General features: G+C 53.2%; 1 protein-coding gene across 1 annotated transcript in view; it reads right to left on the bottom strand.

Moving 5' to 3' along the window:
• The window catches only part of UMODL1 (uromodulin like 1), a 135,879-nt gene that overhangs the window by 79,324 nt on the left and 30,878 nt on the right, over nucleotides 1-25,677 (bottom strand). Inside the window, exons 9-20 of the mRNA XM_063083695.1 lie at nucleotides 24,209-24,428; nucleotides 18,253-18,390; nucleotides 16,531-17,100; nucleotides 14,593-14,850; nucleotides 12,501-12,613; nucleotides 9,767-9,980; nucleotides 7,810-7,947; nucleotides 6,199-6,518; nucleotides 3,485-3,630; nucleotides 2,748-2,984; nucleotides 2,370-2,529; nucleotides 387-471 (exon numbers count right to left, since the gene is read on the bottom strand). Of these exons, the coding sequence (XP_062939765.1) occupies nucleotides 387-471; nucleotides 2,370-2,529; nucleotides 2,748-2,984; nucleotides 3,485-3,630; nucleotides 6,199-6,518; nucleotides 7,810-7,947; nucleotides 9,767-9,980; nucleotides 12,501-12,613; nucleotides 14,593-14,850; nucleotides 16,531-17,100; nucleotides 18,253-18,390; nucleotides 24,209-24,428 (2,599 nt within the window). The remainder of the gene's footprint in view (nucleotides 1-386; nucleotides 472-2,369; nucleotides 2,530-2,747; nucleotides 2,985-3,484; nucleotides 3,631-6,198; nucleotides 6,519-7,809; nucleotides 7,948-9,766; nucleotides 9,981-12,500; nucleotides 12,614-14,592; nucleotides 14,851-16,530; nucleotides 17,101-18,252; nucleotides 18,391-24,208; nucleotides 24,429-25,677) is intronic.

The following is a 25,677-nucleotide window of genomic DNA, read 5'->3' as shown; positions in this document are numbered from 1 at the left end:
CTTAACAACCCACTTGATGTGTTTATCCAGTGACAGAAGTCTTCACTGGCTTCGGAATTACGCAGCTCAAAACGTTGCACCACTATTCAATCTTGTGTGCTACCTCTCAGGTGTCTTTTCATCTGTAGCATGAGGATAAGAGTGGATCCTCCTTGGCAGGGCTGCTGAGAGGAGCCCATTGCATTCCACACATGAAGAACTTGGCACCATGCTGACACATGGAGGCTCTCAATGAATATGAGCTATTATTAATTCTACTATTACGAGTCTTCTAGTAAAGTCTTAAGAGTTCTGCATTTCAGGGTAGTCGCTGTTTGGTTTACGAGCTGGTGAAATAGAATTGGTTGTGTCTTTCCTTAGTTGTCTAAATCAAGCCATCAACTCACCTTCAGACCGGATGAGGGGTCCCCACGACATCTGATGTGTGGCAGCGGTTTCACTACTTCTCGGCAGCCGAAAGTCATCGCAATTCTGTTTTTGTTTTTTTTTTTTTAAAGAGAGACACCTCAAGTTAGTTGAACAATGTTTACGGGAAATTAGCTCACTATCAGGGATGATCATCCAATTCACATGATGCTATCCTTCTGGAGCTGTCAAGTCACAAAATGGACAAGTTTAGACAGGGGTGCAGGAGCCCTGGAGAGGCCTGGGCCGCAGGGGCTGAAGGGAGCGGGGCACGCGAGAGTGGTGGGATGGAGAAAGCCTACAACCTGCCTTTGGTCAGTAGCGCTGGCTCCTTGGGTCCCTCAGGGATAGTGACTCAGTGGCAGCTCCAAGTCCCCTTAGCATTCTCCAAAAGCTATGTGGCTATCTGCTTCTTCACACCTTTGCTTTACAACAAAGGCTGCCTGGCTCAGTGACATTGTGGAATCTCTCACTACAGGAAAAGTGCATGGAGAGATTTGTATTATCTTTTACTTCTATTTTTCCACGAACTTTTTGAAGTCCCCTCGTACACCTATAATGGGTTGCATTGTGTCCTCCAAAAAGATATTGAAGTCCCAACCCCCAATACCTGCAAATGTAACCTTATTTGGAAATAGGGTGCTTGCAGATGATCGTTAGATGATCTCATTAGGGTGGGCTCTAATGCAATAGGTCTGGTATCTTATGAAAAGGGGAAGTTTGCACACAGACACAGATATGTGCAGGGGGAAGGCAACAGGAAGACAGAGAGAACGCTGTCTGCAGGCCAAGGAATACCTGAGGCCACCAGAAGCTGGGGAGAGGCCTGAGACGGATCCTTCCCTCACAGCCTCAGAAGGAGCCAGCCCACTCCAACCATCCAGAACTGTGAGATGACACATTTCTGTTGTTCAAGCCGCCAGGTTTGTGGTACCTTGTTATGGCAGCCCTAGAAAACTAACACCATGCCCATCCTAAAGGAGGCAGGAGAAAAACACGTCAAGCTCATTGCAAAGAATCTGGGCACTGGCGCTCCCTGCAGGGCCAAGCTGTGTGGTGGCTGCTGACACTTATTTCTGGGGCTCTGGTGCAGCCAGGTGCAGCAGGCTGTCACAAGGAGTGGTCTGGTCCTTGTGGCCCACTGCTCAGGAGGATATGCTGTTTGAGAAAAAACGACATTAGCAAAACTGGCCGTCACCATGTTTCTTCTTGTATCCACGTCCTGCTGTCACTCAGAGGCAGATCACCTAGGAAAACTGCAGAGTTCTGTGCACCCTGTCAGATGAGCTCAGGAGCCAGCAGGTCTCCCAAAGGAGAGACACACATTCAGTCAGTGAATGAAGGGCCAGCAGAGCTCGCTAAGCTTTCCTGTGCTCAGAGAGCAGGTAACAACACGTGAGGTCACTGTACACGTTTGCCTGTGGTAGAAAGAATGGCTCTCAAACCTCAGGATTGCCGAGCATGCTTCACATCCAGAGGACTGAGGAAAAAGAAGGCAAAGTTATTTATAACCCCTGCGTGAATGTTGAACACAGGGAAGGAGGAAACCTTATGAAATAAATATCACAGCAGCTCACATTTAGTAGTGTTCTGTCGATGTTGCTAAAAATATTAAGTTAAAATAACATTTTTACTCCTAAATATTCAATAAACCATCTTGATAGAATCACTACGGTGTCATGACCAGGTAGTGCTGGTGTGACAGCCGGTGGAATGGTGTGGCCTCGGGGACCTAGTTTAGCCACCGACAAATCTGAAATGCCCCACCCGCTCATACTGGTCCTCTGCCCAGGGCTGTCTGCTACCGCAAGCTCATTTCAGATGCCAGCTCTGTGGGGCCCAGCGCCTCCGCCCAGAAGCTGGCTCAGAGACACCGGAGCCCTGACTTTTACCAGCAGAGTGACTGTCCTCATCACAGTGAGGAACGTGAATCCACCCACAGTTTAGAAAACCAAAACACTTACTATTTTGCATGTGGTTCCGGGGGACTCCATGCAAATGCGAAGTCTGCAGTGCAGGTAGACTATGGAGTTGTTGATGAAGGAGAAGATTTTCAGTTTAAACTGGGCCTTGTTGGAGTCACCGTTCTCAATCACGTGGGTATACGTGTTGGGAACAGGGCAGCTGAGGAGGAGGAGACGGGGATCGTGACCACTTGGTTATACGCTGGCCCTGTTCTCAGGTGGTCACCTACAACTGCATCTGACCACACACAAAGCACCCCCAGGCTCTGTGGATCTGAGGACCAGCTTCCTCTCCAATTCCCAAAAGTGCAGATCTGTTAGCCTGAGCAGCCAGCACCATGGGTGAGATGGTGGTGCAGCACCTCCCAGACCCCCTACCTGTTGTTAATGAACCCAAAGGTGACCGGGTCCCTGGCATTGCTCGACGGAGTCGCCCAGCACTCGGTCAGGACCACCTTGAGGTTGCTATTCTGCCTGTAAAGCCCCACTTCGATCTTGACGTCATCGCTGGCAGACACAGTGTAATTTTGAGGTATCGGAGAATCTCCAATAAATAACTGCATCTCGGTGACAAAATTTCCAGCACCATGGAGATCCTCGATGATGGTGTAAACCCTGCAAGAGAGAGCAGCTTTCAGGAGGCTCATTTTTATGACCTTGTTCTTGTGCCACCCCCAAAAGCAACTCCAGAGAACTGTGGAAATCCGCAGAAACCACCCGAATGCGAGCAAGTGGTGGCTGTGTACTCAGAGCTGGCGTGGCAGGGGTGGCCTCCCGCAGTGGGCCAGCAGAGGCTCACAGGCAGGTGGGGAGGGAAGCTTCACGGCAGAAAGGGGAAGGTCTGGTGGGCCCTGGTGGAGGGGCCGGGTGGGGAGCTGCAAGCGGGAACTACACGCAGCCCTCCTGGGCGACTGGCCAGGGTGTGTACTGGCTGTGTCTGGTTAACCCTGAATCAGAAGTGGGAATGATGATTAGGGAAGCCAGCAATTGCTCATCAAGTCCCAGTCACTGTCTCTAAGAAGGAACCTCAAAGGCTGAAACCCTATAGAACCCGCAAAGTGGAGGTGCTCGGGAGAAGATGGGGTGTGGAGAGCCGGGGGTGTTTCTCCGCTCACCCCCACTCTGGGGTGTAGCCTGAGGACGTCAGGAGGTCGTTCCGGAAGGCACAGTAGATGGGGCTCAGGATCTTCAGGTGGTGGATGACACCCTCTGGGGACAGGTCGTTCCGCAGCGTGGTCCTCACCACCGTATTCGTCAGGTTCTGAGCACAAATAGGGCTGTTAGAGAGCCCCAGGCCCCCAAACCCGTCCAGGGACCACGGCACTGGGTGGTGGTGGGGTTGGGACAGTTCTTTGTTAAAGCTTATCCCCAAAAGTGTAAAAACCCTGACAGTTTTCCCCTAGCATAAATTGCCAAAGACAGCCTGCAATTTTGGCTTCTGCTTCCAGTTCATTTCTTGTCTCCCAAAAGGAGGCAGCACTTGCTAAATGTACCTATACGTGTGGGGGAGAATCTTAGCTTTCGACAAATGTCCACAACCATCAGAAGCTCCTGTGGATTCCAGGGCATGGATGGCTCATAAGAGACAAATTTCCCTTTTCTTTCAAAATGCCCCAGACCCTGTCGAACTAGGTGTTTGGAGAGAGCTAGCGATGTCTGCAGCCTCCACCCCGGACCCTACTGCTGTAGGGGGCTGGGAATAGCCTGGGGTGTGCATGGCAGTTTGAATGCCGTGGCAGAAGCTGCCCTCATTTTTAGCATCTTAACCTGTGCTCTACAGACCTGTGGGGGTGTGTGTTAGCGGGGCCGTGCACTAGCGGGGCCCTGAGTGCAAGCCCCCCCTCTAACTCAGCAGACTCTGTGGCTTACAACTGAGGTTGCTGAGAATCTGCAGGGGCTGCCTGCCCACTGACAGCAGCACACTCCCTCTCAAAATAGCCCTCGGGCTAAAATTGTCTCCCACCTCCCTGTGAGAGTGCTAAGAATCTTGAAGAAGGTGAAACAAAACCTGCATGGTTATTTTAAGTTGTGGGAGTTTGAGGAGTTGGAGTAGGGATGAAGAAAGCTTTGTGGTCCCCGAAAACCTCAGTGCAGGTTGCTCCTTCAACCCAGGGGACCTGGCTGAGGATTCCCTAGGAAAGTGGGGTCCCACTGGATCCACACACACCCACACTCCGCTACGGCCTGGGACACAACCACCCCACCCCCAGTCCTGGCTGCCTGTCCCCAGGCCAGCTCCACACCCCCAAGTTGTCTTTTGTGTCCCTCCCCAGCCTCTGGGGTCCTCCTGCCTCCACACCCTGGGGGTGGGCTTCCTACTCAGCCCCGAGATCCAAATCAAGCCCCCTCCTCAGGATGCCTGCCCCACTGCCACCCTGTCAACCCTCCAGGCTCCTCCTGGTGCCATGGCTCTTAGATTCACCTGACAGCTCTGCCCTAGCCCCATGCACGAGGCCCACCTGCACCTTTGAGCCTTCATGCCCAGGGCTCCAACCAGAAGCATCTGAAAAGGTCCCTCACCAGTCTTGTGCCCCTCAAGCCACAGAGACAGGGCTGGTTCACAGAGGCAAGGCAACCTTGACCTCGACCTCCCTGGAGTTGCTGAGCCTCCAGGTCTCAGCCACTAAATGTGGATACTAACATGTGGCCCCAGGGGTGTTTGGGACTCAGTGTCACCGTGCACGCAGACCACCCAGCCCACGCAGGCCTGGGGGAGGCTTAGGGAATGTCCCCCTTCCCCACTGCTTGTTCCAGAGAGCAAGGCCTGAACTGCTCGTGAGGCCCTTAGGAACAGAAGGCCAGGCCCCTGAGTTCCTACCCAGCTGACAGAAGTCACTGTCTCCATCTAACTTCCCTGGTGAGAACAACCTTCTGCATCCGACTCCTTGGCTGGGAGCTGCTCCCCTGCTGAGCCCCTTCCTCTGGTCCCACCTTTAACACCAGACCCCATATCGCCCTCAACACCCAGTAAATCCGCCCTTCCATGAACACCCAGGAAAACCCCACTTTCCCTAACTGGACTTCCCTCTGTCCTAGGAGTCTGTCACCCATCAAAGACCTTGGAATAAAGAGAGTTCTTGATAAGACCACAATCCCTCTGATAGGGTGGCTCTAATGCCACCCCACTTCCCACCAACCCCCACACAAACCCATACACACGCTCACACACGTACTCATACTCATCAACACATTCACACATGCCCACACTTATACACACACACACATATTCAACATGGCCACATACACACATTCTCACATTCACACACATCCATAAACGCATTCAAACATGACACTCACGTGATACACACGTACATACTCATTCACGTGTTGACACGCATGCACTCACACATTCACACAGTACAAACACACCCACACATACACGGGTGCACATTCACATATGCAGACCCACACGTTCACACACATGCACGCCCACACTCACTCTCACACACACAGACATGTTCAGACACACGCATACTCACTTGCACTCATAATCACACATGACTGCTGGGCTTTCCTGTCTCTTTTCCTGCCCTCCTCCACCCTCCTGCCTGTGCAGGGAGGATTTTATAAACCCCTACTGTGAGGCGCACCCCAGGCCCTTTGCCCCAGCATCACTGCAGGGCGGGGCCACAGCTCCCTCTCGACTCCAGGCTGCAGCCTGTTTCCCAGCTGGGATCTCAGCTCATCCTGACCCCCTTTGCTGGGTTCCCTGCTTAAAGTCAGAGACCTCAGGTTACGGGGTCTTGCCTGGTCCCCATATAGAGTTCTAGACAGCTCAGAGCCCCTGGGCCTGAGTGCACAGCCCGAGCCTGGCCTGCCCAGGGCTTACGCTTTGCAGGACAGTTCCACACTCGCTCCAGCTGGCCATCAGGAGCACATGTGTCCTGTTGCTGTCGCTGACGTTGCAGGAGGGGTGTCCCAGGTACAGGGAGGACTCGGGGATGGATTCCTGCTGCAGGAAGTGCTTCTGGATGGTGATGGCTACCTTCTCTATCTCACAGAGCACCTGGACAGCTCCAGTCAGGTTCAGCCGCTGGGACAGGCCCTGGGGGACAGTGCTGGTGCCTGGCATGAGGGTAGCCCTGGCTCCTGCTGGGGTGGGGAGCCACTCTGTGCCGGGAGCCCCAGTCGCTTTACCAGGAGAGTCACCTGCAAAGCATGAGGAGACACAGGCAAAGGGTGGAACTGTTTTTCTGGGCTGGCACAGAGAAGTAGGTGTGAATAGCAGCAGGGCTGTTCTGTGCCCTGCAGCAGCCACACCTGGGGACTGCACACTGGAGCCACAACCACACACATGTATATGTTGCACGTTTCCACCAGAGCAGGCAGCTGGGCTTGTGGTGGGCTCCCGGTGGGGATCTGATGCTGGGGGTGTGCCGAGCCTGTGAACATGGGACAAGTCATCTGCCCAGAAGCCCTGAGTCTGACCTCTAAAATGAAGTAGTGATGATTCTGGTTCCCAGGGTGCTCCCTCCCTGGCCTACATGGAAACAGACCCCAGACGTGGCTCAGCAGGCTCCCTGCACCCTCCTCCCACGGCTGGCTTGGGCAAGGCTCACTCAGCACTCTGCAACCTCCCTCAGCTCTCCTGGATCTCTGGAATAAAGTCCAAACCACTCCTCACTCCTTCTTAGCCTTCTCCAGGGCCTCCCCCACCTCCCTGGACAGCCTGCATCCCGCTCTCTGCCATCCATCTCCTGCGGGCTCAACATTTCAGCCAGCCCAGACAGTGTGCATGGACCGTGCCCACCTTCAACAGCTCCGTTCTCATGCTGCACCCACCCACCTACACTCTGCCCTCCCCACTGGGTGCCGCCTTAGCTATGAGTTAAGACCAGTTCCAAGACACCTCCTCCAGGAAGCCCTCCGTGACCATGCTCACTGGACTGACACAGCCTAGCCTCCTCTGTGCGTCCTGCTTCTCCCTGAAGCAGAGCATGTTCCGCACTCCCCATGGTACTGTGTTCACTCATATAAATGACTGTCTCCCTTCACTGGACTGCAGGATGGCAGGGGTCATCTTAGGGTCAATGCTAAATCCACTAAGGCTCCTTTTAACAGGAAAAGTGCTGAGCAGAAAGAGTGGCCAAGCAGAAATATCTCCCATGTGTTGCTTGTCACATGTGCTGAGCGTCTCACAGGATTGTCTTTAGCACATGAGCACTCATCATGGACACAAGAACCAGCCCTTGGAGATATAAGTCACCACCCAGAAGCCCGGACACGTGTGAAAGAATGAGAAAGGACATGCACACCTGTGAGTACACACACGTGCATACACACACAAGCACACATGTGCACACACCACACACACAGGAAACTTGCCCAGGGCATGAAAATATGCTGACCTCATTTGGACAAGAAGCCCTTTGTGACTGAATGTCCTTAAAAGAACGGATTATGGGACAGTATTCTGGGAAAAGGATCGTGAGCATGTTACCATCACAGGGTCTTCCAGAATATTCTACATTGTAGTCCGGGGCTCCTCCCTCACAGCTGCAGGTGAAAGACCCCAGGGTGTTTCTGCAGGACGTCCCCGGCACACAGTCATCCTCCTGTCTTTCACACTCATCGTAATCTGCAGGACACGTAGAACACAAAACAGAAATGTCAGGGGGTCTGAGGGCTGTGGGTGGGGGCACTATCAGGCTGCTGTGCACACTGCCTGTGGGGAAAGGGCGTCTCAGGAAGCGACTGAAACTGCCCATAGAGCCCAGGCCACAGTGGAGACTGTGGGTTCTGAACCATTCAGGGTGCTTTCTGCTGGGGTTGGGTGGGAGCCCATGGGGACGTCTGCAGAGGCTGTTCTGGAAGGAGGCATCTGGTCCCAGGGCTGGGAGGGAGCGCTGGGCAGAGCAGAGTCATCCCTTCCGTCCCCTGGAGCAGCCAGGAGATGAGCAGACCCTCACTTTCACCCCGGGTCCAGGCCGAGGGACCCAGGCCGCAAGACCACGCCAGGCAGAAGGCTGTTGCCCCCACCTGCTGTTACCTTATGCTCAGTTACTACGTGGGTGACAAACAGCGATGCAGGTGATTATGGAAGACGGGCACACACCAGAACAGCACAGCCAAGAGCACACAATGCCCCTGCTGGCATGGCGACGTGTCACCTCCTGCTGTTTAACACACAGACTGCACCCTGTCTTGCTTCCCCTTCCCCACGTCACCAACACCTTCCACCTCAACCAACCTTGTCTTTGCAACTGCACAACAGCCACGGCATGGACAGACCATAATTTACTGTCTTCCCTATTATGGGAAGATTGGTTATTGCCAATTCTTTTGCTTTTACAGTAACACTGAAGATGAATATCTTTGTATATGAACTATGATGCAGGCTGAGATCTACTTCTTTAGGATAAAGTCCCAGAAGTGATATTCCAAAGTCGAAGTGAATGAATATGTGCAAAGCTCTGGATATTTATTGCCAAAATTGATTCCCAGGAAGTGTGAGCAGCTTCTGTTCCCACCAGCAATCCACACAAGCACCTGCTTTACTGCATTCCCATCAGTATTAGTGTTACCATTAACAAAACCATCTTCCCGCAATTTCATGGGCAGAAAGAGCAACTCATTTTAACGGGAATGTGTTTGATTATCACATCATTGTTAGTCATTTGTGTTTTTTCCTTTATTTATTATCTATTTGGGTCTTTTGTGGATTTATCTATCAGGTTCTTAGTATTTGTCATCTATTTGTATGATCTCCTTCTATATTTAGGATTTTAATTCATCAAATTATTGAAAGTATTTTTTGGTTTGCTCCTTGCTTTATAGTGGTGTCTTTATTTTGTTTGACATAAAACATTTATATTTTTATGTGGTCAAGTATTTCAGACTTTTTCTCTGAAAATCTGATTTTCCTCGGGAAATCCTTCCCATTCCAAAAATTAGAAAATATTAATCTTCAGTGTTAAAAGTCTTAATTTTTTCATTCATGTAACTCGACTTTTATTTTCAAATATGATATGAGAAAAGAATCTAGATTTCCTTTTTCTCCCTGCCTTTTTGCCAATTATTTTTACTAGGATCTCCTTGGAGACTGTGCTTGGGAGGAGGTCTGGCTGCAGAGAGGGACGCATCTGTCCTCAGCCCATTGAAACAGGCAGCAGATGCAGTCCCCCAAAACAGAGCAGCATCCCTGGGAATCTCTGCAGGTTCACCTGAAGATGTTTTCAACCCTTAAACTTAAATTTAAAAAACAACAACAACATAGTAGCAATAAGAGAGGTGAGGAGGGTCCTGTCTAGTTCACATTTTCATCTCATTCCGTGGTAAGCCCACATGAGGGGGCACATGGGGACACATCTTTCAAAACCAAAGGGCAGTAGCCAGAGTCTTGCTGCCTCTCATTCCAGAATGCGGGCAAGGTCTCCATCGGGCCAAACGCCACCTACCCCGAATGAAGGTGTCGCCTCTGACCACCTCCAGCAGAGAAGCCTTCTGCAAGGACACAAGGAACGCCGCGGACACCTCCCTGACGTTCACGTCTGCAACTATCAGCAGGTCAAACTCCACCAGGACACTGCCGTTGGTGATCCTGGTGACTTCCATCCTGATCCCGCCAGCATCCATGTGGCCAAGCAGGCTGGCCGGCAAGGAGTCCCGCACCTGTGCAGGAACAGACTCTGTGAGAAGAGCTACCACCGAGAGGAAATGGAACGTTGGTCCTCAGGGTGGCTCCCCCTGGGATTCTGCCCAGCAGCGGGGCTGGCCTGTGGTGAAAAGGTAAAAGCCACAGATCAGTCCCGGGCCCTTTCCTGTCTGCCGTGTCCCTGAGCCCAGCACAAACTTTGGGAGTGTCTGTGATACTGAGAAGAGCTCGTGTTCCCCATCACCAGCAAAGAGTTACAGACAAATGTTTGCAGGTTGAGCATGGGGCAAGGTGCACAGGCAGGGACCCCACCCACACGGGGCGTATGACTTACTGGGGGCTCAAGAGGGCATTTAGAATCTGCTACCCTTAGCTCAGAGCTATGAAGGGCAGGGGGCCGAGTGAGCAACCCGTTGCTTTTTTCTAGAACTACCCTTTTGCTCCTGATACTGCAGAACATTTCCCCTTCGTTCTTCCTCCCCACCTGTCCCCAAGCTGCTTCCCATGAGCATTTTCAACATCCCTATTAGGACAGGGTGGTTCCTGGCTCAGAAAGACACATGATCTTACAATGAGCTTTAATAGTCCATATAATGCAAATGTCCTACAGAAAAGTACATCGCCAGGACTTGTCCTCACTGAGAAAACCATGAGATGCGGTGGCTCAGGCACAGGCTCATGGATTCACTTCCTGGTCTCTGGACCACCCCAGGTGAACAAATCCATTGTCACCCATCATAGGCTGTAGACCCAGAGAGAGACCCCCCAGCTGCCCCTTAGACAGCTGCTGTCATTACAATCCTAACAATTAGCTCTCCTCTCTTTCTGTCTTTTTCTATTTCACTTTCTGTCTCTCTCTCTCTCTCTCTCTCTGTATCTCTATCTCTCTCTGTATGTATCTTTCTCTCCTCATTTCTCTCTCTTTCCCCTGCCCCCCAACACACGCACCCTGAGAGGGGTCTGTCACAGTCTTGAATTAATACCACTCTTAGTTGCATTTCAAATCAGTCTCAAAGCAAAGTTCCATGCCCCTTGCTAGGAGATGGCAAAGAACCAGGTGCCACCTCCCCAAATGTGTCTTAACATCCTATGTTTGTAATAGCTGCACAAGTATTTGCTATCCTGAGATTCTAGACAAACAAAAAACAACCATCCCCAAAAGCAGACAAAGGAAGGAATGCTTTGAAGAGGGTCGATTAGTTGAGAAACCTGGGGTGGAAATCGAGCTGCCTCACTGGATCAGTAGAGCTCTGTGAAGTGATTCTAGGGTTTGTTGCTTAACATTATGTGCAACTGTCATATAATATAAAGGAGACGGTGACACACATCGAATCATCAACAGCTCTCGAATCCACATGCAGAGCCAGGAGCTGGGAATCCCAGAATAAATAGGGCAGGGTCCCAGATCCCAAGGAACTCCACTGGGACAGCTCCTGGAGGTAGCAAGATCCACTCAACAGTGAGTAATGCCCATGGGGTGGGACAGGATCATGTTATCACACCTGCCAGTAGGTGGTGCTGCCAAACCCTCTCTAGTCTGTATCTTAAAACTCAAACTCCCAGACTAAGGAAAAGCTAAATTGTGAGATTTCCACTGTGCAAAGGAGATCACTAGATTATAAATACATTTTCTGTATCTCAAAAAGCAATCTAACCTCCATCAAAAAGAGTATTGAGATTGCCACTCTTACTAAATTGTAGCAGTACACCATCCCGAAGAATGCTAAGGGGTGGTGGGAAGGATGCCTGAGAGAGGAGGAAAAGGAATTTTTTTAAAGCAGATCAAAGAAGCATTATTCATGATAGACAAAACATGGAAGCAACTCATGTCCATCAATGAATGAATGAATGAACAAAATGTGGTGTACCCATGCAGAGGATTATTACCTAGCCATAAAAAAAGAATGAAACACTGATACATGTTACAGCATGGATAAAACTTGGAAACGTTAGCTTAAGTGAAAGAAGTCAGTCACAAAAGGTCACATATTTGTGATCCAATTTCTATAAAATATCCAGAACAGGCAAATCTGTACAGACAAAAAGCAGATTAGTGGTTGCCATTGGCTGGGCGAAGGGGTAAAGAGGAAATGACTTTTAATGTGTGCAGGGTTTCTTTTTGGGGTGGTGAGAATGTTCTGGAATCAGATGCGGGTGTGGTTGCACAATTCTGCAAAATAGTTTAGACCACCAAATTGAACACTTTAAAAGTGAGGATTTTATGGTATGTGAAATAGATCTCAATTTTTTTTTTAAACAGGGGAGGAGTTTGCTCCACAGGGTCCCAAAATTGCTGCGGGGGTTTCACTGGACAGGAAACAGTGTGAAGCAGGAATGCTGAGAGGAGAAGCATCTCCTGACCACTGACGTGTCTGTGCCACACAGACCTGGGGACAACGTGAGCCCTGCCAGAGCTTGCAGTCGCGGTTTCCTTCAGAAATGAGGAGTCCACAGGATGTTCAAGTCTAATTCCTGGTTGGATGAGACTAGAGTTCTACCCACCCTACATCCTTTGCCTTCTGATTTCACCAGCTTACCATCCTGAAGAACAGTTCCAGGAAATCTCGATACTCTTCGCTGCTCTTGCTGCGGAAGGACTCTGCATACCTGACATTGGCTATTCTGACTTGCCCGCTGAGTTTCCGGGCCGCTGCAGGATAATCAACACGTTTAGAACAGCAATGCATTAGGTGACAGACTCTCATCTCAATGTTAATAACCGTATTTTCATGTTGCCCAGGAAGAACATCAAACCAGGGCTGACTTGTACTCTAGAAAAAAGGGACAGTGCCCGGTGCTCACAGACACAGCCCCCCCAGAGTCCAGAGGACATGGGACAAGCCTGAGCACAGAGGAAAGACCTTCCGGACACCCCAGACCAGCTCAGCCCCTGCAACGCTCTCCTTCCAATGCAGCCTCCCTCCCTGGCTGCCACCACCCACGCTAGGTGTTCAGGAAATTTACCAGCAAGCCCGGACAACTTTAAGAGTGAAATGAAGCGCCATTAAATAATTCTGCCAGGGCTGCAGGTGTGAACCGGGCTGTCCCAGCAAACCAGACACAGGGCCGCCTTGCCATGCCTCTGCTCAGAGCCATGCCAGGACAGGGTCCCCAGAGAACTTGTCTGCAGTCACCTCTCTTTTCTCCCCTCCAGCCCCGCCTCTCTGAGGTCCCAGGGCAGTGCCTGCTTTCACATCGATCTGTTCCATCTGAATCTCTTCTCTCTGCTTAGGGCTCTGGGAGTACATGGCTCAGGCATGTGGTCCAGGAAGATGGCCGGCCACATCCTGGTTTCAGGCATGACAGCCAGCTCCGTTCTCAGTCAGTTCTTCACCAGATACTTGTGAAGCACCTGCCACATGCCAGGGACGTTCTGGTCAGTGAAGAAGATGGAGAAGGTTCTCCTCTTTAGGGTCTTAGGGTCCATCCTCTGAGAGCTTCTCACTCAGTCTTAAGACAAACCACATAGCTGCCTCGCTACACATTTCTGAATGAACCCCAAGCCCCACATCCTTGGGGTCACTGCTGTTGCTGCACCTGAGGACCATCGGTCCAGAGTCACAACAGTCGCTCATGCAGCCTGATCTACAAGCTGTCAGAAGCAGGACAGGTGCACAGGGGGGAGGGCAGAGGGGACCCATCCTCAGGCAGGGGGTCCCACGTGCAGCTCCTCCCTTCCAGAGTGGGAGTCCTTGAGAGGCCCAGCTCCAGCTCTCCACCTCTGGGGTCACCCTGCCTATCTGTCCAGCCAACACCAACCTCACTCTTCTCCAGCTGGCCGTGAACTTGCATGGTTAGCATCATCACACACAGTCTTGTTCTCTAATTTCCCAGTCCAAGGCTAATCAGTACTTAAATATGTAGATAAAAGTTCTAAGCCTTCCTTACTGCACCCCAACAGGTCATCTCAAGCATCCCTCAAGGAATGTGTACCCCACCTTGAAGACCACCACTATCCATGTTTGGGAAACTACCCAGGATTTGAGGACTAACCTGCAACATCAGACATGCCCTTGGCTATTCAGGTAAGGTATACATGTAAGAAAATATACAGATGGCAGGTGCTAATGAGGAGAAAAGAGGAATATTATCTAAATATATGTAATTATTGGTAAGGATCATCTCTCACTTATTGGAGTCCACGTTTCATGTGTCATGGGTCAATTCTATTACAACTCCTTCACCTTGTGGACCCAAGCTCTGGTGGACCATTGGCAGATCATCCATCTGACTGTCCACCTGTCTCTTGCTGTCCTTCCAGAAAGCCAAGTTCATGGAGAACGAAGGGGGCAGAGGGAATGGAGCTCAGCAGAAGAGCACCATGCACATTTTCCGTGCCACGTATTCACAAGGACATGGCTGAGCCAGCATATGCAACCTCTGCAGGCAATGCTGCCTCTGCCCACAGTCCGCTTAAGTCCTTTTGGTGGAATGAGCCACCTCATGTCTGGCCAACCCATACCTGCCAAGCATGAAATGACCCAGACATTCCTGTGCTGAGAACAAAAAACCCAGTAGCCTGCAGACAGACCCAGCTCTTTTAAAGCTTAACCCACCAAAAACCTTTTTCATACCTTTTCATTCCCCCTTTAGGAACAAGAGGCAACACATGTTTCTGAAACCCATTACCTGTCCTCACTTTCAGGTGTGCGTGGGCTCCCTCTTTCCCGCAAGCTTTGGCCACTATCTCAACCAGGTGCAAGACTCCAGGCTCCAGCCCCGACAGCATCACGCTCGTGTCCTGGGTCTCCAGGCCCATGGCAGGGCCACGCGCAGAATTCAGGGTGAGCCTGAAAGTGGGGCGCAGGGTGAGACCCGCCACCCACGCCATGTGGAAGCCGGTGCCACTCACATTGGAGACTGTGATCCTCTCGATGGGGACGGGAACTGGGAAGTGAAATATAAATGCTGGAATTAAAATCAATCAAGCTGTTCTGAGGAGAAAGGAAAAGAACAGCCTCGCCCGCTGCCGAAAATAAAGTACACCTCAGTGGGGACGTGACAGGTTCATAGTGATGCCAGCCATGGTAAGTCCTGTGATATCCCCTCCCTGCATCAGCACACACAAGTAGGGTCCTGGGCTTCTTAGGATAGCACCTACCCGTCGGGATGATACAGAGTGGTTCTGGTCTGGTTTTGTTTCAGAGGATGGTTCAGACACACCCCGAGGTCCCTGGACTTCCCAAAATGAAGCTTCTGGGCACTCCCAGAGGGACTGTCCACCCCCTAGCCCCTGGGTGGATTGATCAAGGGGTCAACATGACATTCTGGCTAGAAAGCCATTCCTACTGGGAGACCCCAGGTCCCTCGACAGTGCTGGCTTGTGGGGGCATAAGAGTCTAGTCTTGGAAACTGTGAGCCAATTACCAGAGGAAAGGCACTGACAGAGCTCACATCTAGCAATTAGTGCAACTTGGGTGAAATTCAGGGTTGGGTTAGTTCTGCCCATTCACAACAAGGATGCCAGCATGGCCTCTGTGAGGCTCTCACTGCCCAGGGCCGTTTCTTGCATAGAGCTGTCCTGAATCTCCTGAGGTGTCACTCAGGGGCTTGGTGATGGCTACGCCCTCTCCATGAAACGTGGAAAAGCTGGAGGCACAGTATGGCTAGGGGGTGCAGAACAGTTGGGGGTGCAGGACAGCTGGGGCACAGAACACCTGGGGGTGCAGAACTACTGGGGGTGCAGGACAGCTGGGGCACAGAACACCTGGGGGTGCAGAACTGCTGGGGGTGCAGGACAACTGGGGAGTGCAGAACAGCTAGGTGTGCAGAACACCTGGAGGCACAGTACAGCTGGGGGTGCAGAACAGCTGGGACTGCAGGACAGCTGGCATGTGCAGGACAGCTGGGGGTGCAGAACAGCCGGGATTGCAGGACAGCTGGCATGTGCAGGACAGTTAGGGATGCAGAACTTCTGGGGGGATGCAGAATACTTGGGGGGTGCAGGACAGATGGGGTGCAGGACAGCCGAAGGGTGGAGAACAGCTGGGGGTGCAGGACAGCTGGCATGTGCAGAACAGCTGAAGGTGCAGAACTGCTGGGGGTACAGAAATTCTGGGGGGGATGCAGAACACCTGGGGGTAAAGGACAAATAGGGTGCAGGACAGTTGGGGGTGCAGCAGGACCGGGGGTACAACAGGGCTGGGAAGATGCAGCTTGGCTTGGGGATGCAGAGTTGTTGTGGGGGTGACAGAACACTGCTTGGGCACAGTGCTTCTGGAGGTGCAGGACTGCTGGAGTACCCAACACTGTGGGGGCATTGCTCCATGCCTAATGCGACACATGGACCCCAAAGTCTTCTCCAAAGCTGACTTCTGCCCCAGCCGCTGCAAACAAGGAGGCTTAGAAGGTGGGAGGAGAGGGCTGGACATGCACGAGGGGCCAAATCCTCTTCCTAACCAGAGCAGCCGCCAGTGACCTGTCCTAGTGCACAAGGAGAGAAAGTCCACTTGGGCGTTTCCAACAGGCTCTGACTGACAGCTGCGTGTCTTTGCCCTTGCAGCCCGCCCAGGCCGTGTGGTTCCCATCAGGGCCCCATCCCCCCGACACACCATTCAACATACTCACCACAGGTGGGGGTCATCAGAGATGTGGAGGTGGGGGTCATTGGCAGGTCCAGGGAGCGGGAGGGCCCAGGGTCCTCATTCCACAGCTGCGTGGGGTCCAGAGGCATTTCCTGCGTGGGGAGGCTGGCGTGCCACACAATGTGGCCCATGGGGCCCTCAGCAGGGGCAGGCTGAGAGAGTGGCTCTGTGGTGGAGTTTCTCAGTGACTGTCCAGGGGGGGCCAGCAGGCTGTCTGTGACCCCTGGAGGGGAGCTGTGGGTTGACCTGGGAGCCCGGGGGGAGGAGGCGGTGCTGGCCAGCCCGCTGGTGGTCCCCCGGCCAGTCCCCAGGCCTGAGATGGTGCTGGGTGCCTCCTCCTCCACACCTTGCCCTGTGCTGTTCCTGTCGTGCCCAACCATGCCACTGCCCCCTCTCCTGGGCGGCGACCCTGGGGACCAGGCCTGGCCTGCTGCTGGAGAGCTCCATGGATGCCCGGGGCTGGGTGACAAGGTGGGGGTCTCTGTTCTGAGAGCTGGGACCGTTGCCCCTGTTGCCACAGACAGCACATCTCCCGTGGGACTCACCATGTTGCCTGCCAAGATACATCACTGTTAGATGGGACATCTGAGTAGAGCCCACCAGATCCCACCCCCGAGCAGAGCCCTCCTGGAGGACAACAGTGTCCAGCAGGCTGCTCCTGCTTCCCCTGGGGGACCCCAGCGGGACACAGGCTTCTCAGTCTGCATTTACGAGGTTCCGTGGGGCCCGTGCCTGTAGGCTCCCCATGCTCAGGAGGCACGCGAGCCCCAGCACTTGATCAGTGAGAAGGCTGAGACCTGAGAGTGGGGAGTCTGCCCAGGTGACTGCAGACCTGGGACTTGAATGCAGGGCTTGGTTCTCACAGGCCTCAGATTAATCTGTCAGGGCTTTGGGAAAACAGGACAATTTTCCCCAAATGTGTGCTCAGTGTGGGACTCCAGGCAGTTGCCCTCATCAGCTTGCTGCATGATAGGTGAGTAAGAAAAAAACAGAAGGCAGGCTGTGGGGATGCCGGGAAGCAGAGTGGGACACGCAGTGTCTACGGAATGCTTACTCCCCCCAGGGAGTAATTCTCCATGGCCCCTTCCAGCTGGAGAAGGCTTCACCAGGGACAAGGCAGGTGGCCAAGCACCTCTTATGCCCACACTGCATCCAGGGCAAGCATTGCTAATCAATTGCAGCATTTAAGTCTACATGGGGCCTCCTCCTGCTTTGCGACTCATCTCTCTGGGCAGCCCTGACCCATCAATCAGAACTGGCTCCCCCAAACCCTCGGGGGCAGAAATGTGGCAGGACTGGGGTTCAGAAGGCCCCCATCAGGCCCTTCTCCAGCTCACCTGGGCTTCCACACCCTCTTGGACTTGAGGCCACCTGGGGAGGTATCCGCCCTCCCAGGGCCACATCATGACTTTTGTGGGCCTTCGTGGACCCCCATGTCCCTCCACAAGAACATTTATGAAAAACTGTATTTTACAACTGCACTGGGATAGAGATGAATAGAATCCAGGCTGGATTCATTGTTAAATATATTTACTATTGTTATATTAATTTCTTTCCTCTGATTTTAAATGAAATTAAAACATATCAGTGGGCCTGTAACATTATTGTGGGTCCTCAGCACGATGCCTGATGGAGATGTTGGCCCTGCCCCACCCCCAGGTCCCCAGGGAGGGGGCCTGTCCCAGAGCTGGGCAGGGACACACACCCTCACAGGCCCGGCCCGCCCGGGAGGGGTTGGTGTCCCTGGCTGTGCGGCACTGGCAGGTGTAGGAGCCCTCGAGGTTGATGCAGCGGGCGGCTGGGGAGCAGTCGTGCTCTGAGCTGTCCACACACTCATCCCAGTCTGCAGGGCAGGGGGAGAAGAAACAGAGCCAAAGAGAGAAAATGGCCAGAGACTGGTCAGAAAAGAGAGAGGCACTGGAACCGACCTCTTAACAGTGAACGGCTGAGAGCAGACAGCCCTTCTGGGGAACAGGCGGGGAGTTGGTAAAAACATCGTGGCAGTCAGCACCCCAGGAGGAGGTCTGCCGAGACCCCTCCCTGGAAGCCTGGCCTTGAACTGAGGCCTGCCTGTGCCGACCTTCACCGTCGGTTGGCTTACTGCGGGCAAAGACTAGGGAATGTGGGCTCCTTAGGGACGTGTTAGCACCCGTAGGTGTGAATATATTCCTTTCTTGTTTACTCTTTGTTCCCACACCCAAAAAGTTGAGATGCTTTCTCTTGTCTTTGATATGCTAACATGCCCTAATATTTAGTGTTTCAACCAAGAAATAGAAAAATAACTGAGCCAGGAAGGGTCCAGTTAAGTATACCATGAACATTCTGTGCCATTTAGAGCATCCAGGTGTTTCAACAGGTGTAAGAACATCCCGTGAGCACCTCCTCCCTATACTCCAGAGACCCCACATGGTGTCATGTCTCTGGGAAGCCCTGGCCCTTCTGATGTGGGCAAGGAAGAGTGTTAGGTGAGTCCCCCTCCTGTCATTCCCCAAAATCCCCAGACCTTGTTTGTCCTAACATCACTCCCTCCCCACCTGTGCCCAAACAAGGCCCACATTTGCCTGTCAGCGGTCAGCCAGGACTAGCATTGGGCCAAACTGTGACACAGAATTCATGGGGACCACGGTTCCCTTCTCTCTCTCCTGCCTCCTGCTCTCCCCATGTCTGGACTCCCTGGTGACCACCACCCCATCCCTGCTCCAAGAAGAACATGATGCATTTTGACATAAGACTAAACAGTGAGCATGAATGAAATCTTAGGGAATAAATATCTCAAGCTGCATCTCAGGCCAGAGCAGCTGTAGTCCAGGGCAGTTTTCCCACAGCCCTACAATCCATCCTTCAGCCCAGACCCTGCTCTGCCCCACCCTGCAGGAAAGCCTCTGGGCGCAGGACTGAGACATTGCCTGGGGTCGTGCTTGCAGACTGGGGAGGGCTCTGAATGGAGCCTCCTCTTCTAGAGGGGTCAGCTGGGGAGCAGGCTGAGAAGGGTGTGTCTCCTGAGGTGAGCAGGCTAACTGAGGTCAGGGAGAGTCCCTTCTGCACGTGTGTTTCTGGAGCTGCAGCTGGAGGTGCCCAGGCACATGCCCACCGACACCCATTGCGTCACAGGAGCTGCAACTTGGTGGGGGTTTAAACCAAGATAAGGGACTCATTGCATTTTGTGCAAAGAGAAGCCTGTAGCTGAGCACTCACAGGCTCCTGTTGTGGTTTTTCCACTCTTGCTTCACATGGTCTTCACAGAAGCAGCTTCCCCTGGAGACGACAGGCTATCTGCTGCTGCAAGTTACACCCCCGCTTCTGCGTGGCCCTGGGGCTGCTTTGTCATCAGGGCACTGCTGGCACCATCTGCACATCTTCCTGGGGTGCTACCCACCCTCCAGCCTGCAGGCATCTGTCCTGGGGTGCTCAAGGTCAGCCAGATTCCAGGTTGGCCAGGCAATGGCCACGGAGGAGAGCGGGGACTCCAGTCAAGACGTCGGCTCAAACCACCGCACACCTGGTGTCTATTTTTAGTGCGTGGTGATTCATGCAGCCTGCGCCCACCTGGCAGACAGCACATGGGCAAGCTCAGGGAAGACCAGACAGTTTCATTTAGTCTTGTACTAAACCTGCAGACCAGCGGTTCTCCAGTTCAGAGGAAGAGGCAGGTAGGCAAGCAGTAAGAGCCGCAGATGGCCTTTACACCCTCCTGGACCAGCCAGACGAGGCTGAGGGTGGAGCAGGAGCCCAACACAGGGGTGGCACTCTGCTCCTGCTGGCCCTGCTGTGGGGCAAGGGTGGGACCCACCTATTGGAGGAGTGGGGACAGCTGCCACAGAGCCATGATGCCCTGGCACAGGTGCCCCTCTTGAGCTGGCCCCACCAAGAACAACTTGGGAAGAGTCCAAGAACAGGTGCAGGCCCCAGGCCTCCTGGGCCACCCCGTCCCAGCAAAGGGCAGGCTGCTCAGCAGGCCACAGCTGTCTTTCAGGGCCGGGGGTTCCCTTCAGAGGTGAAGCCTGGTCTAGAGCTCAGGGACTGTCCTGGTGTTTTTGTCAGATTCACACTCGGGAGAAAGGTGGGCGTGGAGGAGCTGGTTCTCACACCACTGTACACAGAAGCTGCACAAAAGCCAGCACCATTGAGTCCAAGGACAGGTGTTAGCCCGGCTGGCAGGAGAGGCGTGGACAGAGGCAGTACCGGGCCACGTGCCCTCTGCTCATGTCCCTCCTCCATGGCTGCAGAGGGGATGGAAGGGGACCATGTGGCCGTGATGCTGTTGGGAGCAGGTGGCTGTTTAGAAGCTTCCGGTAGGTCAGTTTGACTTTCCCTAACCCCCAGGGGGAGGGTGGCTGCCCAGCAGTGTGATTCCAGGGCACCAGAAACCCAAGAGGCCCTCCACACGGAGTGACACCGTGCGTTGGCAGAGTCTCGCTCCTGTGGGTGGTGTCTGTATAGAACATTAAAACACAGGGGTCCACGTCAATGCATCATAGAAGCCCAGGTGATCATCTTCACTTTAGAGCAAATGACTACGAGGATCTCTCCTGAGAGCAGATTTTAAGAATGGAGAGGGGCAGGGGCCATGCTGTTGGGAGCAGGAGATTAAAAGGGAGGGATGTAAGGAGGAGGGAGAGGAGCCCCCGTGAGGAAGAAGGACCAGTGGGGGCTCAGGGGGCACCAAGGGAGCACACTGGATGCATACTCATTCTAGATAAGGAAGTTAATCCTAGAGGAGAGTTAACCCTGCTGTTGGAGGTCATAGCAGATGTGCCAGGTGTAGTACTAAACCCCGCACATGCACGTCCCCTGATGCACTCAACCGCCCCAAGGGGTGGGATATTACTGTCATCTCCCCATTTCACAGATGAGCACATGGAGGACGGTGAGGTGAAGTCATTTGTGTAGGGTCCCGCAGCGAGGAAGAGTCAGAGCTGGGATTCCAACACACTCTGTCTCACTGCGGAGCCTGCGCACTCACCACCTCGTCCTGCTTCCTCCTATGGGGATAGTGTGAGCCGGAGGAGCCACCACCATGAGTGTGTGGCCCATAAGATCAAAGTGCTGCTTACCCTCTGGATTTCTGCAGGCATGGGCATGCCCTCCTGGAGGAAGACTGTGGACACATGGCTGCCCAGTGACTGGCCCAGGAAGCCACAGTCCCCAGGATGGATGAGCCAAAGGGCAAACGTGAAGTTGTGACGAGGTGGCTCCCATGCAGCCCCCGTCAGCCACGGTGGTCAAGGTTGGGACGTGTTGACCCCTGGGCAGTGACTTCAAAAAGACCCAGGAATGCTTGATTATGCCAACAATCGTATCTCTGTGTGAGCCACCGAGCTAGGAAGTTTTCTTCTTCCAAGGAGCTCTTTCTGTGTACAGCTTGTTGGTTTTGTGCAGAATGACCTTGAATGAGCTTCTCCTGCAGGTCCTCACCCTGAAGGTGAGGAGAATGTCCCCTCCCAAACTGGGCTCAGGCCTCCCACTGCCTCCCTGGTGGGGGCCTGTGTCCAGTGGGTGTCCCACCGACTCTTGTATCTGGAGAAGTTGGCAGTAACTAGGTCAGAAGACTCTGTCCAGGACAGGGCCACCTCCCCTGCCAAAAACAGCCCGAGGCTGCTTCGTGGCTGGGCCGAAGAGTCAGCTCCCTGGCACGGGCCATCTCCGTGTGGCAGCACTCGTGCTCAGCAGCGCCCAGTGAATGGCCCACCGCTTGTCGGAAACTCAGCCGGGCAGGAGCCTGCTCGAGGTGCTTGACAACTTCTGAGGGGCTCTGGAACTTGGCGGGGAATGGGACTGGTGGGAATGCTTCGTCAAGGACCCCAGAATGATAAAAGTCCACGGCTCCTCCTCTTCTGTATGAGTTTCCTGCGGCTGCTGTAACCAGGTACCACACACTGGGGGGATTGAAACAACAGAAGAGTGTCCCTTCATGGTCCTGCGAGCCAGAAGTCTGCAATTGAGGTGTCAGCAGGTCCATGTAGGCTCTAGGAGAAAACCTTCTTGCCTCCTTCGGCTTCTGGAAGCTCCAGGTGCTCCTCGGTCCATGTCCGCATCACTCCAGTCTCTGTCTTCAGGTGGCTTTTCCTCTGTGTCTCTGTTTCTTCTCCTTTTATGTCTCTTATAATGACATTTGTGATTGGATTTAGGGACCACCCTGATCCAGGATGATCTCATCTTGAGACCCTTACCTCAATTACATCCACAAAGACACTTATTCTAAATAAGTCCACATTATGAGGTTCCAGGTGGACATATCTTTTTGGAGGGCAACCATTCAACCCACTACATGCTTCCTGCTCAAGGTCCTCCTTTGACAAAGTTCTGGAACAGTCTAAGCCCTGGTCTGTAGGGGGAAGGGGAAAGGAGGCCAGGAAGTGTCCAGGAAGGGTTTGGCTGGCTCCACCTGGTTTGGTCTCAGGTAGGTACTGGGGGCACACACCAAGGTCCCCACCTGTGGGGCCCCCAGCTCTGTTAGCCCTTAGGGTGACCCCTCCACTGAGGAGACATTACCCCCCACCCCCAGCCTTCCCTGCCCTCCCGGGTGAGGAAGTTTGGGACAGTGAGCCAGACCATGTCTGAGCTCAAAAGAGGTGACGGAGCTCACTCTCAGACCCAGTGCCAGTGGGTGATCGCCAGAGGGACTTGTGTTCTACAGGGAGAACCCAAAGCTGAGGCCACTGCTGGGGAGACCGTGTGCCCTCACGTCAGGAGGGACTTGGTCCCTGCACTGGAACAGCAGAGCCATTCTTACCATCCGAGCACTCTCTGTGTCTCTCTATGTTCCTCTGTGTCTCTCTGTCTCTTTCTCTCTATGTCTCTACCTCTGTGTGTGTCTCTTGGTCTCTCTATATCTCTGTCTCTGTGTGTCTCTGTCTCTCACTCTCTGTCTCTGTGTGTCTCTGTCTCTCACTCTCTGTCTCTGTGTGTCTCTGTCTCTCGCTCTCTGTCTCTGTGTGTCTCTGTCTCTCGCTCTCTGTCTCTGTGTGTCTCTGTCTCTCGCTCTCTGTCTCTGTGTGTCTCTGTCTCTCGCTCTCTGTCTCTGTGTGTCTCTGTCTCTCGCTCTCTGTCTCTGTGTGTCTCTGTCTCTCGCTCTCTGTCTCTGTGTGTCTCTGTCTCTCGCTCTCTGTCTCTGTGTGTCTCTGTCTCTCGCTCTCTGTCTCTGTGTGTCTCTGTCTCTCGCTCTCTGTCTCTGTGTGTCTCTGTCTTTCTGTCTATGTCTCTATGTCTCTGTCTCTGAGTGTTTCTCTCTATGTCTTTGTGTTTCTGTCTCTCTATGTCTCTGTCTCTCCTGATTCTACGACCTCTGGCTTCAAGGCAACACCAAGTAAAATGAAACACCATATGGGCTGATGAAATAGACCCACAGTGAACAGGTGCACAGCTGTCCAGCAGTGCTGGGGGCCCTGACCACCAGACACAGTGCGCCCTCGTCCCCTTCTCTGCACGGACCCTCCAGCCCTGTTGCACTCAGTGTTCTGGCCTGTGACAGCCGAGAGGCATCGTCCAGAGGGGACTGGCCCAGCCCTGACTCTCTGGGTCCCTTCTCCCGTTGGGAACAAGGACGGGAGTGTCGCAGGTGGGCTTGGGGTTTCCGGCGGAGGAACGCAGATTGAGGATTTGTATTTCGTTTACCTACCTTTTGGAATAAAAGAAAGACTGACTCAAAATAAAGCTCGTACCTCGCACCAGCGTCCTCTGCTGGTCAATCTGGAACACTGTGCTGGCCCACAGAGGCCTGAGCATGGGGGACAGCGTGGAGACCCCCACGGGAATCTCAGGGTCCTGCACCGTAAGCCTGAGCCTCACGACCACGCTTCCCGCCTGGAGAGACACGATCTGCAGCCTCAGCTTCCCACCTCGGTACAAGTTCAACACCGCTGGGGGAAAGGAGTTCTCAACCTGGCCGAGGAGAGGAGACAGCCACTCAGACAGGCAGGTATTTCCACAGCATCTCAAAACCATGAAGCAGGGCCCAGTGAGCACAGAAACCACTTCTCCCGCTTAGGATCCAGAGGCGGCACCCAGCAACCAGCCATGCAGGGCAGCAGAGATGCCCCCCTGGCTCCTGGCACCCCATAGGGCTTTCCCTGAGATCTCCGGGTCTGCCTAGTCAATGCAATAACCCACAGTGACCACGACAACCACACTCCCAGTCCTGCAGCATCAGATGAACAGTCCTCTCTGAAAACTGGTGTGGAGGGATTTTGTGTGTGTGTGTAAGAGAGACGGAAACTGCTGGATCCACTGACAGAGGAGACCACCAAGGAACAACCCCCACAGCTATTTGCAGTTGCTCTTCCCTTACTGGGCTGTATCCCCAGAAGCCACACAGGCTTAGCCAGGTGCTCAGGGTTGCCTGTGCCAGGCAAGACGCCAGCCTTGCCCCCCGTACTCCTGCCATTCTGTTCCTGCACATGCAAGTGAGTGAACGTGGGAAAGGGGATTCTCTAAGGACACTGAAAAACTGACTCCCCCTGCAGGGGAACATGGGAGACACCCTCCGCGGGCCTCGCACTTCTACACACCTCTCAAGTAGAGATGCTAAGTGCCCTTGTGCCTCAGACTAGCTGTCCAAGGATGTTGTATAATGAACAGCCTTGGGAGACAGGGACAGTGGTTCTTCCACAGAAAATGGCAGGTTTGTTTGTTGTCCAATATAACAAAGATAATGTCTCCTTCTGGAGCAAGGTTGCTTGCAATCCATTATAAAAGATTTGGGTTCCCTAGCTGTGACAAGGACCCGTGCTGAGAGCATCAGCCACCTCCTCATCACCTGTGTGGAATTTGGGGGCACCAACATGAAGGTCATGCCACCTGCTGTGCTGCGAGCGATCGAGTCCTTTGTCTCTGACCCAGGAGTCTTGTGTCCCTTGCCAGCGCCATGAAACTCTGGTAGGCTAACTCACTACTTTGCAAGGAGGGCAAAATCTCAGGCCCTTCATAATTCTGGCACTTTAGGAAGCTGCTTTTTTCTCCATTTCACCAGCTGTGGATAGATAATATTTTCCACTGGCTTGGCTCTCCCAGGCTGTGTGCCGATGTCCCCCTTCAGCCACAGGAACAGAGTGATGTCCTAATCATTGGTAAATGAAGCTAAACCAGAGCAGGAAGACAGATCCCCACGATGCCTCAGACAGAAGTTTCAACA

The sequence above is a fragment of the Cynocephalus volans genome, chromosome 1 (genome assembly GCF_027409185.1).
Source record: "Cynocephalus volans isolate mCynVol1 chromosome 1, mCynVol1.pri, whole genome shotgun sequence".
Classification (NCBI taxonomy): Eukaryota; Metazoa; Chordata; class Mammalia; order Dermoptera; family Cynocephalidae; genus Cynocephalus; species Cynocephalus volans.
Note: the sequence above shows the minus strand (reverse complement) of the source record. Positions and strands in the feature narration are given on the sequence as shown.